Consider the following 18,663-nt stretch of genomic DNA (forward strand, 5'->3'; position numbering starts at 1 on the left):
TTGATTGGGAGGGCAGCAGAGGGAAGTTCCCAAAGACAAGAAAAAGATGCTGTAGAAGCAAAAGATTATGGCAATATTTCTGCAGGAAAAAAAAAAAAAAGGGGGGGGGGGGGGGTGGGGAGGAAGGGAAAAAAAAAAGAATAATGGAAGCATTTCAAAAAGTTCCCAGACAGAAATTTCTGCCCCAGCACAACTGCCTCCAAGTCTCTGTGGTGTGTCAGGAGGCACAGGAATGAACCTGCAAGGCCAGGATACACGTTAGTGGTGTGTGTTCCCCAAAGCAGAAGCAGCTCCCCTACAAGACTTCAAAACAAAGGGAAAAAACTTCCTCCTGCATCTCTCCACAGGAGATCTAGGCGGTGTCTCTCCATTGCAAGATCTCCTTTGGCAGTCTACATTGGCAAGAGTTGGCTGCAGGAGGCATTTGGATTTGAACTCTCCTAAGATCAGAGGAAAGAAGAGGTAATTCCTGAGGAAAGAACATGCAACCCTAATTTGTGAAAACACCAGCGTGAGATTGCAACAACTGCACGCCACGAATCCCTTGCATAAAGCAACACCCATCCAGGGTGCAGCACTTTAGCTTTGATGTCAATGCTGACAGAATTGCTGCCCCTTCCTGCTGCTGCTGACTCCAAATAATTAGAAATGTGCTGCTTCTGCCAAAGACAGGCAGAGATGGCCAGAAAAAAACCAGCCAGTCTGCTGCCAAAGAATGTTTTCTAACATCCCCTTTTCATCCGTTCCTCAACGAAGACAGAAGGCAACGAAGACATCCTTTCCCTCTGTCACCAACAGTGACGCAGGCACGCGATACATGGTGGGGCTAGAGCTTGCCAGTGCTCCCAGAGCCCTCTCCAGGGCCTTCCCCTGCCGGGCCGTGTCCGGCCAGCCCCCAGAGCCGCCGCGCTGTGCCCGCAGCCCCGGCTCTGCCGCGCTCGTCCCCGCCGAGTCCGGCCCGTGCCGGGGCCGGGCCTGGCGCGCGCGGGGCCGAGCGCAGCGCTCCCCTTCAGGCCGCGCGCTGCCAGTGCGGCTGAGGCCGTTGCGCCGCGGCCGTTGTGGCAAACAGTCGTCGATCGGCGCCATGGCGGAGCTGCCGCTCCCCGCCGGCCTCAATGCCAGAACCTTCCCCGCCAAGCTGTGGCGCCTGGTGAACAGCCCCCGCGTCCTCTCCGTGCGCTGGGACAGCCAGGCCCAGGGGCTGCTCATTGACCGCTCCCTCTTCGAGCGGGAGCTTCTCAGCCCGGGCGGCGACCAGGGGCCAGCCCCGCACACCTTCAGAGCCACGCGGTTCCTCAGCTTCGTGCGCCAGCTCTACCGCTACGGCTTCCGCAAGGTGCCGGGCCGGGCCGGCGCGGCTGCGCCGGGTGATGCCGGGGCGTGGCTCCACTACACAAACCCCTGGTTTCGCCGCGACCGCCCCGAGCTCCTGCTCCGCATCGAGCGCCGGAGCGCGGCCAGCAGGCAGCGGCCGGCGGCGGGCGGGGACAGGAGCAGGTGCTCCCGGCAGCTGCCGAGGGCGCGGCCGCTGCCGGACGGGCGGGAGAGACGCAGCCGCTTCAAGGCGCTCCCCAAGGAGCGGCCGCCGCTGCCGCCCAGGCCCCTGCCCAGTGGCTTCCTCCTGCTGCACAGGGAGCGGACGCTGCCGGACTGGCGGGAGCTGCGCAGGCCCCGGCCCGGCCGCTTCCAGCAGCCCCCCAAGGAGCGGCCGCTGCTCACCCGGCGCCCGCCCTGCGGCTTCCACCTGCTGCACAGGGACCGGCCGGGGCCGGCCCGCTGCGAGGGGCCGAGCCGTTTCCAGGAGCTCTACGGGGAGCGGCCGCTGCCCGCCGAGCGGGAGCTGCTCCGAATCCCGCCCTGCGACTTGCTCGGGCTCCACGGGGAGCGGCCGCTGTTTCTCGGCCGGGAGGGGCCCCCCAGCCACTTCCAGGAGCTCTATGGGGAGCAGCTGCCTCCGGCCGACCGGGAGGTGGTCAGGATCCAGCCCTGCAGCTTCCAGCAGCTCCACAGGGAGCAGCAGCCCCCAGCCTACAACCCACCAGGTAGGAAAAGAATTCTAGCCTTGCTTTTCCAAAAGGTCCTGAAAATTGGCGGTTGGAAGTATTTTCCCACAATGCTGTGTCATTCTGAGACAGAAAATGTTAAGCCTGCTAGCAAGGGGGTTCTAGAAGGCGAAAAGATTCTCTGCCTAGTTTTCCTTTGAATGTGTTGCATCCAAGGCAGCAGCAGAGCTCTGCATCCCAAAGCCACATTCTGGAGCCTGACCACAAGGTGTTTGGATTCTTGCAGCCACTCCAGGCAATTCAGCCTCCAGTGCTCCACCTGGCAGTGCCGCCTGTGCAGCAGCATCAACGGCCTCAGCAGAGAGCGCACTTAAGGAAGAGGAATCTCCACCGCTGGATCTTGGCCTTGCTGTGGAGAAAATGATTCGGGAGATCAGGAGATCCCTGTCTGAGAAGTCTCCCTCTGCTCAGGTAACCCCACTGGATGGGAATAAAAGGGGCTGGACCGAGAGCTTTTTAACACTGTTCTGTGGCTCAGAAGCAAAAGCTGCTTCAGTTGAATGTGTCTCTCTCTCTTAATGTGCAGACCCAGTGCCTGCAGTACATTTATGCTTGAGGAAGGGCAGACTCAAGGTGGGGAGTGGGATTTTTTGGATTTACCATTATCTTATGCTCAAATGGGATGTCTTTTGTGATGATGTAAATTCACACATAGCAGTGTTCAAAACATTTTATTCCACAATAATAGGAAACATGGCAGGCTCTGAACCATTTAGGATTCTGATGGATGGGCTACTGCAGAAGGGATGCATATTCTGCAACTGGTCCTAGTAAGAATATCTTTCTGTCTGAGCAACATTTGCAGGTGCTTAATCTTGAGCATTTACTTCCTTGGTGGAATAGAAGTATTTGGTTGTCTTTTGAGTGGTTTGGTTTTTGGGTTTTTTTTGCTACTCTCTAGACTCAGAGATTTTTGCCAGTGGAAAATTTGATTCTGGAAATACCCTAGGTCCATAAACGTTTGCCGGGGTCATACATATGGGGCAGCAGCAGCAGAGGGCTCCAAAGAGCACCACCTTGTGATGGATTGTCTGAGTGCTTGGGTGGGGTAGTGAGACTCCCAGCCAGAAGTGTGTGCTTTGTGTGTGGCTTTGCAGCACACAGCCCTGGGCAGTGCTGGGAGCAAGCTCTGCCCTTACTGACAGCTGTGTTGGCAACAAGGAGAGCCCCTGGCTTTCTGCTGGCTGATTTCTTACAGCTCATGGGGTAAGTCAGGGTCAGAGCATGAGGGCACATCACCTCATTTGGTGTCTTCTGGTTTTCTGCATTCATATTTTGCCTCAGAGGTCATTTTGTAAAAGCTTCCATTTAGCCTTGGCCATGGAATCCTGAATTTAAAAGATTTATCATGTGAACTGTGTGCTGAGTGTTCCTCCCCAGCCTCTGCTCCACGTCCTTTGGGAGTGGAGAAGGGTTATTGTAGCCCTGATGTGATTCCAAGAAAATATTGAGTGATCTTTGGGTTTCTTTCTTTCTGCTTTTCTTTCAAGGGGAATATTCATGTTGCCTCTGAGTCCTCAGGAAGGGAACCCATGAACGAGGCTGCAGCAGAGGAAGATTCATCTGGCACCAAGAACTGCGATGACAGTTGCCCAGAGCCTGAGGAGCCTGGTAAGGAGAGAGCCCACATTGGTTTGAGCCCCATTGGCCCATGGCTGCTTTGAGCCTGTCCCTGACAGGAAGGGAGATCAGAAGAGCTGAGTTCTTGTCGGCAGGGTCCGTGCTTCCTGGTGCCTTTAGTTCAAGTCCTGCACTGGCACAAGTTCCCCGAGCCCTGCCCTCCACACTTTTCCAGAGGCTCTGACACTGAGTCCTGTGCTGTGACAAGAGAGCCAAGAATAAACCTGACCTTGTGGGAGCTGCGTCACCAAGCTGGGTGTCCCAGTTTTGTGCTGAAGCCCATGGATCAATTTTCTGCAGGGTGACAGGGGAAGCTGGGCTGAGCACTTCTTGAAGGAACAGGGGGGAAAAAAAGAGTGCAAAATGAGGGCAGAAGTCGAAATCGCTGACTGTAGTACCAGTTTGCTGGAATCTGTCCTGAGACACAAGAGAAACAAAGAGAGCAGAACATCAGAGGCCAATTAATTGAAAAATGACAAATCTGGTAACACAAGGAAAAGCCTGAGTGACCCCAGATTAGTGAGACTAAGAGGAGAGAGGAAGCCCTTTGGATCCAATCCTTGGCCAAGTCGGTGCAGCCTGCAGGCCTTGTAGGGAGCTCTTTCCCTACCAGCTTGTCCTGTCAGAGCTGATGGTCAAGTTGGAGCAGGTACTGCTCACTGTAGAGGGCAGTTTGTAGATCTGACATCACGGAGCTGGTTCATGATTCAGCTCACAGCACCCTTCAGCCTCAGCCACTGCAGCGTGGCCTGAGGTCTTTCTGTCAGCACGGAGGAAAAAAACAAGTCAGGGCTTCTTTGTGGGAGAGGGGACCGTCTTCTGTTTCAGGCTCTCGTGGGTGCCATTTGCACTGTGGGTGCCGAGACTTTATTGAGATACTTGAACGCTTCACACAGTTTTGGAAACTTGGAAGGATCCCTGTTCTTTAAAGAGCAGGCTTCAAATTCCCAAGGGAGAGTCTGCCTTTCAGACCATCTTCTCCAGTCCCTGACAGGACAATTGCTGCCCAAGGCAAACAGGGCCCCAGCCACAGGAGCCAGTATTGACTCAGTGTTCCCTTTGCTTCCCAGATGCCATCTGAGGGATGTCTCCCGGAGGGCTGTCCTGCACGGCAGGAAGAGACAGAGGGAGGGCCTGTGACCACCAGGCAGGTAGAATCCCTCTGTTCTACATGTATAGATTTCTATAGTTCTATTAAGTAATTCTTATAGTTATGTTTATCGATTTTAATGTTCTGTTTCTATAGATTGAATTCTTTTATATATTTCTATATAATATAGATTATAATTATATATGAGATCTCTATTTAGTGATCTGCATAGTTAAGGGTAGATAAATCTAGTTATAGATGCGATATATATTTTTATATGGAATTACATTTATAGATTTTCTAATTTAAATTTATATATGTCTAGAGTAAAATTAATATACATATATACACATACTTAAAATTCTATTTATAAATGCAGATAGTTATATTTGAAGAGAAATATAGATGTTCAGAGGGCTAGGTTTATGTTTGTGTAGCCTTAGGCTGCATTTTAACCTCTTTCTGCCCTCGGCTGCCTTTTTCACCTCTTGTTTTTCCCCCTGTGCCCCCTCTGTCCCCTGTTCCTGTGCTGGGTCCGAGCTGGGGCCGGGCCAGGTGGAGCAGCAGTTCCAGCCCCGGCTGTCCCTGGAGCGGTGGGAGCTGCCGGTGGCCCCAGGCACTGTCCCCTGAGGAGCTGCTGAGGGACGGTGAGACTGAGGGGGCTGAGGAGGCGGTGACGCTGAAGGGACGGTGACCTTGAGCTGCTGGGGGCACTGAGGGCTGTGGGGGAGCAGAGGGTGATGGTGGCACTGAGGTGACAGGGAAGTGGCACAGGCAGAGGGAGATGCCAGCTCTGAGCGGACAGAACAGGTCAGAAGGGACTGAGGGGGGTGAGAGAACTGTGAGGGACTGAAGAAACTGAAGGGGGGGCTGGGAGTTTGCCAAGAGGACGGCGGGGCTGAGGGGATGGAGGAGCCAGCAGGGAGCACAGAGGGGTCCGGGACTGCAGCTCTGCCAGGCCTCGGAACCAATTCCAGAGCCTCTGCTTTTGCCACAGCTGTCCTGAAGACCTTGAGGCCAGCCAGACACTGCCAGGAGCCAGCAGGGAGAAGCTGAAGGCCAGGAGCAAGAGCAGTGAACAGGGACGTGCTGCTGCCACCTCGAGAGCCTGGGTGAGGCCACAGGGCCGGTGAGGCCGGGCAGGGCTGAGGGTGGCGTGGGCTTTGGCCGTGGGCGCTGCCCGGCTGGGCAGGAGCGGCCCCTGCCCGTGCTGGGGCTGCTCAGCGCTGCTGCCCCGGCCGGCACAGGGGCTGTCCTTGGGCAAGGCAGCTGTGCCGGCAGGGCCCGGGAGCTGTGCCGGCCTGCCGGGGGATGCAGGACAGTCCCGCCGCGACTGCGCTCGCCACACGCTGGCCTGCTTGGCCTGCTTGTTCTTTCAGCCCTGCTGGGGAGGCTCTGAGGTTTTCCCTTCCCTGCTGGAAGGGCAGGTGCTGCCAAGGGAAAGGTCCCAATAATGACTTGGTGTTCCCTTTGCCTCCCAGATGTCCCATCTGCTGTCCCTGTCCAGGAGAGCTGCTGTGCACAGGAGCAAGAGACAGAGGGAGAGGCTTTGAAGACGGGAGGGCTGAGTTCCCTCTGTTTAAAGAGGGCATAAAGAGGAATAATTATGCGGATATTTATATATGTATATATGTATATTCCTATTTGTATAGGAATATTTCCTATATATGTTTTTCTATTTATGGATGTATTCTTTGTACATATGTATGGATCTATACACATCCATGTTTATAATTACATATGTGTATATAAGTATACATATATGTTGTTATAGTTGTGTTAAAATCTGTCTTCTATGTATACAGTTGTGTGGGTATCTATTTCTGTTGATGCAATTATAGTGCTTTGCCTCTTTAAATAGGTATATTGGTATTTGCATAGGTAGATATGTGTATTTTTATATTTTTATCTGTGAATTGACATTTCTATGTGGAATTATATATGTATCCAGATGTATAGGTGTACATTTCTACTGATGCAGTTGTATGGATATCTAGCTTGATATTTTTATACTTATAAAAATTTATAATTTTTTTATATAGGTCTGTTTTATATATATATGTTTATTTATATTGTATGTAATATTTAATCCATATGTACTTCTGTAGATAGTTATAGTTATACACATTTATATGTATTTGTGTATAGCTGTGTATTTAGTTCCATTGAAATGTGTATGGAGTGGTAGAGTTGTATAGTTCTGTCAGCTGTGATCACTATTTGTACAATGTTATTTAGAAAGGGAAAGCATATTTTTGTATTTCTATATGGGCCGTATGTTTTTAGTAATAAATTGTTAAACATCTAATTGATTTTTATGTATCGTGAGTTATAGAGGCTGGAAATAAATTATGATTTGTTAATATAATTTAATTTGGTACTTGTATATTTCTATATTCTTGCATAACAATATTTGTATATTTTTACATAGCATTGTTCTAATAATCTAATAAATGCCTTTTTTGACCCTTAACTGAGATTTCTATGGTGTAATGTATTGTCAGCGCAGGTGTAGCCATTTGTAATTGTAAGACGGGTGTCTGCGAGCGAGGGCTCAAGCCTTAACACAGTTACGACAACTGGCATGTTGGACAGGAAAACAGGTAAATATTACATCAAAGGTTTTGTCTGATTTGCTTTTGGACATGAACAGTATTAGACATGCTGTTTTGCAGAATAGAGTTGCTATTGATTTTTTATGAGCACAGGGCCATGGCTGTGAGGACCTTGATAGGATGTGTTGCATGAATCTTTCTGAACATTCAGTGTCTATTCATGCTCATCTTCGACAATTACAATAAAATATGAAAAAATTAACCGTGGAAACAAATCCATTGGACGAATGGTTTCAATGCCTAGGTCTCACAGGATAGTTAAAACATTTGGCACAAATGGCAATTATTGTTATATTGGTCATTGTGATTATACTATTGTTTATTCCTTGCTTGCTGCAATGTTTGCAAAACATGATCAAGAAGGCAGCTACTTCTGCAGTTTTTTTATAAAAAGAAAACAGGGAATTATAGAGGAATGGCTAGCTAGCAAAGGTCATGTTCCCATGCAGCAGTTAGCTGAGGAGAAGTTAAACAACAATAGAGTACAGTTGGTGTGAGATGTTGCAAGGTCAGAAAGACCTTAGTGATAACTGTTAACTGAGAACAGGACACTGTGATCAAAAGAATGTAGATTCAGCATAGATGAGCGATCGCAGGAATGTGGAACTAGGTGGAGTTGACCTTAAATGAAACATCCAAGAATGAGCTTGCTTTTGCACTACGTATGAGCCTAATTATTGATGCTATATAAGTGGTTTTAGAGTTACCAATAAATGAGACTTGCTGATCACTCATATTGATTGCTGTTTTTCTCCTGCCAAACTCATCAGAGTTGTACATTAGTAGTTAAACTGCTGTCAGTTTTAGTGATTCTTCTGACATTTGTGTCAATAATCCAGAGTCCAGTTGTCAGGAATATTTGTTTTTCTTTCTGGCATGGTAGTTAAACCATTGGTACCTATGAGAAATTGCATTCAACCACAAACAAAATATATATTTTGTAGTGTATCTTGTATTACATTTGTGCAACGTGTGATAATATTGCTTAAATGTAATTTCTTACATGTAATTTGCAATAATAATGTTGCTTAAAAATGTAATTTTCAAAATGGTTTGTTTTGCACAACCTGTCTGACAAAGATATAATACTATATAATATATATATAATACTATATAATATATATAATACTATATAAACTATTTTGTTTTGAGTATGTGTCCAGGGGTGACTTTATGATACTGGTATCCTCAATCGCCTGTTTTATGTTATATATTAAGTTCTGCACCTTTAAGACTGGCTCTGAAAGTGAAAGAGGAGAAGAAGTGCGCAGTTTTTGTTGAAAGAAAACATCACTCCCCCACATCCTGCTGCTGGACTGTGGTGTCTGCAGCATGGAGAGATAGCAGGACAGAGCTTCTCTTCAGCTTTTAGTTTGTTTTAGCTAGCTGAGGCAGAGGAGTTCCCTAGACTTTTTTCTTTTTCCTTGGATCTGTTCAAACCTGCTCTGGACTGAAAAACACTCAGACAAATCCCAGGAGCTCACACTTGTGGCCCACCAGGGCCTGGGCCTCGGCATTTTCTGGCGCCGGAGGGACTGATAAGAACCTGAGCGAGCTGAGCTGCACCACATGAAAAGGACTTTTCTTCTGAGATTTGCCATCTTGTTGAACAGTGAGAGGTTTTATTGTTTAATATTATTCAAATTTCTGTTAAATAAACATTTTTTTCCCACTGCTCTCCAAAGAAATCTCTTTTTTCCCAAACCAGTTAGAGAGAGGAGTAGTTTGAATTTTGCTTTCCTGGGGAACCCCATTTGGAGGTTCTCTCCCAAATTTGCCCTGAACTAGGACAAATACAGTTCTTGGAGCTCAATGTGGGGCTTGAGAAAGTAGAAAAACCTGTACTGATTACTAATTTGTATTTTGGTTTTATGTACTCTGTATTGAAATAAAGCAGTCAGTAGCCATGTTGTCTAAATGCATAATGTCTCTCAGGGTGGAGGTCTTCATGTAAATCTAGTCCCTAAATTTTTTAAAGCTTTAATATCTTTCTTTTCCCTCTTTTACAGTAGAAGAACACAGATTAGAATAGTTACTGTGCTGGGCTCGCTGATAATTTATAAAAAGTTCATAGAAGTACTGAAGTTTCTGCCAAGTATGTTTGGCTTAGAGTTTATTCTTCTGACCCTGCCTCCCTATCCCATAGCACATTTTGGGGGTTTATTAGTAACTACACCCAGTTTGTCAGAAGAACAAGAGGTGAAGCTTTTCACCCTTTCCTTTCCTTTTTCTCCTTTGAATCTGTTATGTCCCTTTTTGAGAATATCCAGTTTCCCCTGAGTGTTAAGGATATCACTTTCCTAGTATTTCAGCTCTTAAGCTTCCTCTATACTGTCTACAACTTCTCTAGAGTGAGGGCTGTGATATCCAGAAGAATAACGAGACCCCTTCCCCAGAAGTAGACTCAGGTGTAAGAAATACTGAGTAGTGTAGAGACTAAGAGAGAATGAGCTGGACCCTGAAGAAATTTTCTCATGCCCCAGCCTAGGAATTTTCACGTGAACAAATTCAAAACCCAAATAAAGTAAAGAAATATCTAGAATAAAATTACTATGATAATTCTAAAGGAAAAAAAAAAATCTCATTGCAATAAGCTGGGCCCTAGCATATGCTTATTGCATGCTGCTAGATACTGTAGGGCAGGGAGATAAATCAGCAGCTACCCCAGTCACTCAAGCTGCAGCCGAGCCAGCAACTAAAACAAACAGTGAACCCAAGACAGCAGCCAAACCAGACGGTGAGCCTAAGCCAGTGTCTGTTGCTCCTACCATGAGAAGCATGAAATTCAAAACCAAAACCGATCGGCCAGTAGATTATGATAATGGCGATGTGGGGGAAGGACCCTCAAGAACAGCAACTGACACAAAATCAGAAGGCACTGGTGAGCCCTTCTCCCTGAAGGACCTTTGTGGCCTAAGAAAGGATTACACTCGATGACCTGATGAATCTGTAGTTAATTAGTTAGTCTGTCTGTAGAATGCTGCAGGTGAGGCTACAGTTCTGGACGGGACTGAAGCGAAGCATCTGGGATCCCTGTCACACGATCCGGTTATCGACCACGGAATGATGAGGGGGGCTGACCCTTATAGTCTCCGGAAATGGGTCCTGAGAAGTGTGGCACAAAAATATCAGTACGCAGACAATCTCTATATACAACAAACTCATTAGAAGATCACAAAACAAAGAATTCAGTTCTTGAGAGAAGTAACAGTAGTAAAGATTGTCATTGTGAATAACTTAAACACTAGAAATCCAGACTTGGTGCCATGCACATCTGTGATGTGGCGAAAACTTGATCGACTTGGGCCACAAGAATACTTTTCTGCTTTAGCAACGATGAAGCGGGATGACAGAGAAGAGACCGTGCTGGATATGGCGAAGATGCTCCGAGCATACGTAGACACTGTGCATGGCCCTATACAGGCAACAATTGCAGCTGTGAGAACATGTCTGCAAAACTTGAAAGACAAAACAGAAGAAAATCTCAAGAAACTCAGAGAAAACCTTCTTCCAGTCACAGCACAGTACAGACCAGGAGCCCTGGTACTCAACACAGAAGTTCTCCAGATAAAAAGAAAAAACTATGAGCTAAGCTGTAGCTCTTCCTGCATGACTGTAGAAAAAACATGAAGAGATATGATGGAAAATCTACTGCTGCTCTGGCAAAACAAGTACATAAATAAGCAAGACTCAGAAGAGAAGTTCCACCAAAAAAAAAAAGCCACTCCACTAGCCTGTTGTTGGGAAGGTAGAATTAGAAAGAAATTATAAATATGATTTTGTAGCCAGAAAGGCTAAGGAAGAAATACAAATGATAGCACGGTTTGAATAATTCAGAGAAACTGGGCTGGTATGCCAGAACACATTCTTTCCTGCAATAAAACCAAGCTGAGACCCCTCATCCCAGCCTTATAAGGAAAGGTCTGAAGGACCCTGAGATAACTAAAAATATGCAAAAATAGCGATTTCTATAGGTTGTACACAAATGTTACTATATTAGTATACTTAGAAAGATTGGTTAGTTAAGGAATAGAATATTCAAAGGTATAGGTTATATAAGTAGTGGTATAGAAGAGCTCGGTCTCTCTTTTTTTTTCTCTTGCTTGCTCTTTTTTCTGGCTCTTGCTCCTTGCTCTCTCTCTCTTGCTCTCGCTCTCTCGCTCTCTTTTTTTTCCGTCTCTCTTGCCCTCTCTCTTGCCCTCTCTTGCTCTCTCTCTTGCTCTCGCTCTCTCGCTCTTTCTCTCTCTTTCTACCCCACGCCCTGAAATAAACTTCTAACACTTAACTCGATTATAGAGGTCTTTGCCGTGTCTCTGACCGTCCCCAGAAAGCGTCTCCTACAGCCTGTAGTCAAACTGCAAAATATGATAACAACATGTCTGATCCCTTTGAAAGAACCTCCAAAACAAATACGCACAGAAAAAAAAAAAATAACCAAACTTAGAGGAGCCCTGCCTCTAACCAGGTAGAGGCTAGGAAAAAACGTGTCTTTTAGACTGTGTCATTTGTTAAGCTGGCACATCAGAACCACAAAAATACGAAGCCTTAATTGACACTGGTGTGCAGTGCACGTTAATCCCATCACGAGATGTGGGGGCAGAATCTGTTCCTATTACTGATGTGACAGGGGGATCACAAAACTTTAGTAGAAGCTGATGTAAGCCTGAGTGGAAGTGAGTGGAAAACACACCCTGATGTGACTAGCCCAGAGGCCCCATGCATTTTCAGCATAGATTTTCTCCGAAGTGAGTATTTTAAAAACCCAAAGAAACTCAAGTAAGCATTTAAGATAGAAGCTGTAAAGACAGAGAACGTCAAACAATTGAACACCTTGTCTAAGCCAGAGAACCCATCTGCAGTAATGTAGTGGTTTAGATTTGCTAATTTCGTTTCCCAGCCAATGCACCAAATAAATGTTGTGGTTTTAAAGCAGTAACTAAAAAATTACTAGAAAACTTACTTATTTCTTGCTGTGAGATATGGATTAGAACAAGAGCAAAACAGGCTTAAAACTTAAAAGGAATAAAGAAAGTTTATTAACAAAACTACAAGAATAAGAACACCAGAATAAAACTTCCAGAAAACCCTTTTTTCCCCCACTACCCAACCATTCCCTTGTTTACATGACAACATAGAGACAAAAAACTTTGGAACTTCGGTGTTTAAAATAGTCCCAATTCTTGCTACAGTCTTTTCATCAGTCTTTGTAGAGAAACAGAAGTCTTCTTCTGCCAATTTATGGAGTTTCTCACAAGAAAACTATTTCCTTTATAGCTTTCTATTTTTCTGATGCCAGCTCCCTGGAAATCTGCCATCAGTTCACTCCTCCCATTTCACATCACTCTGAGGTGTGTTATGGGTCAATGAGTCTAGGGATGTCATTTATAAGGATGAGTTATTCAAAGGCAAAAGTTCTCTTCATCTGTCTCTGTGAGCCTCGCTGGAAACAGAAGCTTTCTCTTTGCCTCTCAAGGCCCCAAATCTCAACTATTACTTCTCCCCCCTCTGTTCTAGCACTTCACTGTATCATAATTACTCCACCTTTTGCTCAAAATCCACACTTTGAACACTTTATTCCTCCCAATATACTCTGTCATGAATTAAAGGAGCTTTTTTCAGAACACTGTTGTCCATCTCCATAGCTTTAACAGAAAAATATTTCAGCTATTAAATCATCATCTTATTCTCTCTTCTCCTTCTAAAATCTGATTCTTTTCTTCACTGTCTTTGATGTCTTTATGATGTCTTCTTCATGTTGACTATCCCTCTCTCTCTCTTCCTTCTCTCTCTCTGGGAAAAGAAGTAATCTCTAAGTCTCATCCAGGTAGTAAAGGAGTTAAAGTCTTGGAAAGCTGCAGATGTTCATGGTGTCATGTTTCAGTCCAGCAGCAGAAACTGGAAACCAAGTCAGGCCAGCCAGCTCCATTCCTCCACCCCACCCCACCTCCCCCCGCCCTCAGCGGCCTTGTCTGGCCTGGAGCTGGGGGGAAGAGGCCGACACAGAGCCTGTTCCCTCGTCAGAAGCCAGAAACCAAAGAGAACAAAAGAGCCCTGGCTTTACATCTTAAGGTGGTGTTCATAAGTTGATCTCATTTCTCAATGGTTAAAACCGCCGCCAATTCTCAGAAATGGCCAATAATTGGTCAGAAAAAAACCCTACCATCAGCCTCCAGCAGCTTCAGCTTCCCCCCAGTTCCCGGAGCTGTCTTAAAGGTAAAGTCACCCCATGACAAGTAAGATACCTGAAAGTAGAAAAACAACTGGTACCAATTGCCACCTCAATGGTGCACTGCCAGCAGTATCAGACAAATCAAAATGCTGTAATCCCCATCCACAGGATGATCCATAAGGTAAAAACCCAAAGAGTAGTCAACAAAAGCCACGTAGATAGTTTGACGCTGCCCACCGCGGCCCTCCACGCTTTGGCTAGCTCTCACTCTGGCCACTGGCAACGCCAGGAGTGGGGAACGGTCTGGGAGTGAGTTTTCCCCAGACCGAACCTTCAGAGCCCTCCGCCGTTAGGCTCTGCGGTTTCGCCATTGTGGGTCTCGGCAAAGGAATGGAGGAGGCTCAGAGCCCCAAATACTTCCCAGGAACCAGGTTTATTGCAGGACAAGGGAGCAGTGACAGGGGAATGGACTGGAAAGGTGAAGGACAAGACAGACTGAGCCCCGAGCACCTCCATGCATCAGGTTTTAAACATAGGCGTGTACAACTCAAGAACCAATCAGGGCATAACGGCGGAGGAGTCGAGGGAGGGGATTACAGTACTAAAGGCCAATAAGGGAATTGCATGGGCATGAGGGGCATGGAGGGTGCTGGAACAAAGGGAAGGGTTTACAGTTCAGGAACAAGGGGAGGGGTTTACAAAATTGACAAAAGGGGGCAAAACCATTAAAAAACCATGGGGGGGAATAACAGGAACAAATCAATAAATTGTACAAACGAAATCAACAAACAGACTGCAACAATAGTTAACGCCCGAAGTTCCACCAACCAAAAAGGCCCAGCCCAATCTATACCCCTGCATACAGTAAACAGAAAAAAAGTCCTGGAAGTACATTCACAAGTTTGTTTAAAAAGGCAGTTTAAATCAATTCTACTTCAAGTACAGACAAACCCATTCGTAAAGTTGTCTTTGCTCAGAGACCGAGTTACACATAGTAGGTAATACCGAAAGATAGAAGAACGCAATGTGTACCTCAGAGAGATCTGATTGTTAAGTGAGAACCATGAAAGAATTCCCTTGTCTGTATATAATGAATGTGTTGTAAAGTTAAAATATATATTAATTTTAGTAATAAGTTGATGATATGGGGATAAGGAGTGGAATGTCCTGGGGTGACTTTATAATATTAGTATATCCAGTCGCCTGGTTTATGTTTTATATTAAGTTCTGCACCTTTAAGACTGGCTCTGAGAGCAAAGAGGGGGAAGAAGAAGCCGCAGTTTTGTGTTGAAAGAAAACATCACTCCCCCACATCCTTCTCCTGGACTGTGGTGTCTGCAGCAGGGACAGACTGCAGGACACAGCTTCTCTTTTACAGTTAGTTAGTTGGTATCTAGCTAAAACAGAGAAATTCCCTAGACTTTTTTATTTTTTTCCTTGGATCTGTTCAAACCTACTCTAGACTATAAAACACCCAGACAAACCCTGGGAGCTCATGCCTCTGGCCCACTAGGGCTTGGGCCTCGGCACTTTCTAGTGCCAGAGAAACTGATAAGAACCTAAGTGAACCAAGCTACACCAAAAAAGAGAAAGACTTTTCTTCTGGGATTTGCCATTCCATTGAACAGTGAGAAGTTTTATTGTTTAATATTATTTAATTTCTGTTAAATATACGGTTTTTTCCACTTCTCTCCCAAGAGATTTCTTTTTTCCCAAACCAGTTAGAGAGAGGAGTCATTTAAATTTTGCTTTCCTGAGAGAACCCCATTTAGAAGTTCTCTCCCAAATTTACCCTAAACTAAATAGGAATTTGGTGTGAAAAAGGGGGATTTTACAGGAAAATGAGGCATTTTGTGGTAAAAAGGGGGAGTTTTTTGGGGAAACAGGAAGACCTGCTGGGAGAAAAAGGGGGATTTGCAGGAAAAAAATTGGATTTTATAGAAAAAAAAAAATGGATTTTGAGTGAAAAAAAAAAAGGGGTTAAAGAGTTTGGACAAAAAAAAAAATTGGATTAAGAAAGGAGAGTTTTGAGATTTCCGTGGGAGGGGTGGAGAAGAGATGAAGAAGAAGGAAAACTTGGGGAGACTCTTGGAGAGGTTGTGCAGATAACAATTATTCAAGATTGAGTTCTAAAGTGGGACAACACAGGTGGGGTTTTTAGGACCACCTGAGTCCTCAGGCTGTGCCTTCATTGGAAGTACTCAGGAATTGCTCTTCCAGCGGTGACTTGATCTTGGGGATTTTATCCAGGCTGCAGAAACAGGGAAAATGAGAGGAGGGAATAAGGGAGAAATATGGGTGCAGTGAAAAATAGGAAATATGTGCTAAAAAGGGGTGAAGTTTAAAATAAAAAAATTACCTGATTCCATTTCACGGTGTGTCATGGGGTGGCTTTACCTTTAAGGTGGTTTTGGGAGCTAAGGAAGTTGAAGCTGCTGGGGACTGATGGGAGTCTTTCCTCCTGACCAAGTATCAGTCATTTCTAAGAACTGACAGCAGTTTTGACCATTAAAAAGTGAAGTCAACTTGTAAACACCCCCTTAAGGTGTACAGTCAAAGCTCTCTTGTCCTCTTTGTTTCCTGGCTGTGAAAGGTAACAGAGCTCCAGGCCTCCCGTTCCATGCCCAGGCCATGCGGCCCGGGCAGGGCCTGGGCTGGGCCCAGCGGCTCCCGGCTGGGAGATGGGGCCTGCGGGGCTTGCCCCGGGCTCTGGCCGGGCCAGGCCGGTCCCTGGCTCGGCTGCAGTTTTTGCTGTGACTGAATTCACCAGAGACTGCCGAGTAAAGAAAGGAAAAAAAAAGCTCTTGACCTGCGGTGTGCTGAGACAGGGATCACACTCTCCAGAGCAGCCATGAAGAATCTTCCATCGCAGACAACTCCAGCTGCTGCTCCAGCAGAGGTCACAGAACCATCTACAAAACCTGGGCAAGATTTTAAACTTTTCCTTACCTTGATGAGACTTGCAGATTAATCCTTTTATCCAGAGAGAGAAAAAGAGAGTGATCAACATGTAAAGAGACATTATAAACTATCAGAAACAGTAAAGAAAAGAAACTTCAGAAAAGGTAGAGAAAAAGGAGATGCTTCATAAGCTGAAGTATTTTTCTGTTAAAGCCATGGAGATGGGCAATAAGGTCTTGAAAAAAAACTCCTTTAATTCATGACAGAGTATATTGGGAGGAGTGGAGTGTTCAAAGTGTGGATTTTGAGTAAAAAGTAGAGTAATTATGATACAGTGAAGTGCTGGAACAGAGTGAAGCGAAGATTAGAAGCCTTGAGGGCAAAGAGAAAACTGTTTTCCAGCGAAGCTCACAGAGACAGATGAAGAGAACTTTTGCCTTTGAAAAACTCATCCTTAAAAATGACATCCCTAGACTCATGGCCCACACACACCTCAGAGTGATGTGAAATGGGAGGAGTGAGCTCTGATAACAAGATTTCCGGGCATCTGGCATCAGGGTAATAGGAAACTATAACAGAAATAGTTTTCTTGTGAAAAACTCTATAGATTAGCAGAAGGAGACTCCTGTTTCTCTACAAAGACTGATGAAAAGACTGTAGCAGGAATTGGGACTGTTTTAACCACTGAAGTTCTGAAGTTTTTCTGTCTCTATGTTGTCACGTGTACAAAAGAATGGTCAGGTAGTGGGGGATAAAAGACTATTCTGGAAGTTTATTCTGGTGTTTTTATTCTTGTAGTTTTGTTAATAAACTTTCTTTATTCCTTTTTAAGTTTTAAGCCTGTTTTGCTCTTGTTCTAATCCATATCTCACAGCAAGAAATAAGTAATTTTTTAGTTACTGCTTTAAAACCATTACAGGGTGCCACTGTATAATTTTGGGATCCCTACTCACCTCTTGGTTTCTTGAAAGGCCAGCATGTAGCCCTAGGCCAGGTTGAGGCAGGAGAATACCTCTAAGTGTTGAACATGTCTTTGGGCAGCACTGAGTACCTGCCTTGTGGCAGGGGGAATTTGGTGTGTCAGCCCAGACATGTAGATAACCCCCTAGAAACAAATCTGGGAACTCTTTCCAATGATAATGGCACCTCCTAGCAACAGGAAATAACTGTAATAAAAAATATTTGATCATGCATTGCCCTAGGGATAATATATTCAAAAGATGAGATTATAGGGAAAAACTCACAAGTCCAGGCCAAGGATTTGTACAAACATACCATCATTCATAATTTTGGGGATTTTTTTTCCCAATTCCCCACCAATAAATTTGCAAAAATAGTTACCAGAAATCACTGTAGTATTTTTTTAAGTTAAATTACAGTCAATAATTTCTTTACAGAATACATGGTCTAAAAACATCTAACACAGGCCAACATACTACGGTCTACTCCTTTTCTGAAAAACAGAAAGAAGTAGAACTGGAATGATGTTCAGTATGGAGAGTGTTATATTATCTTCTGAAAAAGATTCATAGATCAGCTGTCAAATTGCTGTGTGAATCAGTTTGTCATCTGTGAAATGAGACAAGCTGATCTCACGCTATGTCTCACACTCATTTGGCAAGGGATACTTCAAATTTGCAGGCTTCTTTGGGAGACTCTGATAAATGGTGCAATGTAACTCAAAGCTGGTATACCAGTTATGATAATTATTTCCAATGTGAAGTTCAATGCTCCAAACATTAGAATAACCATGTATTTTATTGCCACAACTGTACGGTGGGCTGTGAGTGAAGTTGTTCTTCTGAGCAGAAGAAATTTCCATCAGAGAAGAAATGCCAGTGTCATTCCTTGTGAACTGAGTCTAATAATGAGTAATGAAAGCATTTTATGACAAGATGATAAAAGTGTTTGGCTTTTCTGACTATACCAACATTTATCAAGACAAAATTCTGCTTCCTTTTGTTGTTTTTTTCTGTTCCCTGAGTGTGAAAAGGTGTGTACAGTTCTCTAAGGATTTAATTGAGAGCATAGGGTTACCAGAACAGAACCTAGCATTGTGACAAACTTTTAGAATCTAAAATTCTAAATACTTACCATACCCATCTCTCTCTTTTGGTCTAACAGTAGGTTTATATCAGCATATTAAGAAATGCACGCAAGAGTCAGTTGCATAATCTTTATTTCCTTTATGGTTTTTATTTGCTT

General features: G+C 45.0%; 1 protein-coding gene across 1 annotated transcript; it reads left to right on the forward strand.

Moving 5' to 3' along the window:
- Nucleotides 1-1,013: 1,013 nt before the first annotated feature.
- On the forward strand, nucleotides 1,014-7,246 carry LOC111945093 (uncharacterized). The gene is made up of 6 exons (XM_086868787.1): nucleotides 1,014-2,042; nucleotides 2,290-2,474; nucleotides 3,554-3,674; nucleotides 4,754-5,420; nucleotides 5,771-5,885; nucleotides 6,255-7,246. Exons 1-4 carry the CDS (start codon nucleotides 1,085-1,087, stop codon nucleotides 4,762-4,764), a joined length of 1,275 nt encoding a protein of 424 aa, XP_086724913.1. The 5' UTR covers nucleotides 1,014-1,084; the 3' UTR covers nucleotides 4,765-5,420; nucleotides 5,771-5,885; nucleotides 6,255-7,246.
- The last annotated feature ends 11,417 nt before the right edge of the window (nucleotides 7,247-18,663 follow it).

Source organism: Cyanistes caeruleus, chromosome Z (assembly GCF_971803275.1).
Source record: "Cyanistes caeruleus chromosome Z, bCyaCae1.hap1.1, whole genome shotgun sequence".
Taxonomy (NCBI): domain Eukaryota; kingdom Metazoa; phylum Chordata; class Aves; order Passeriformes; family Paridae; genus Cyanistes; species Cyanistes caeruleus.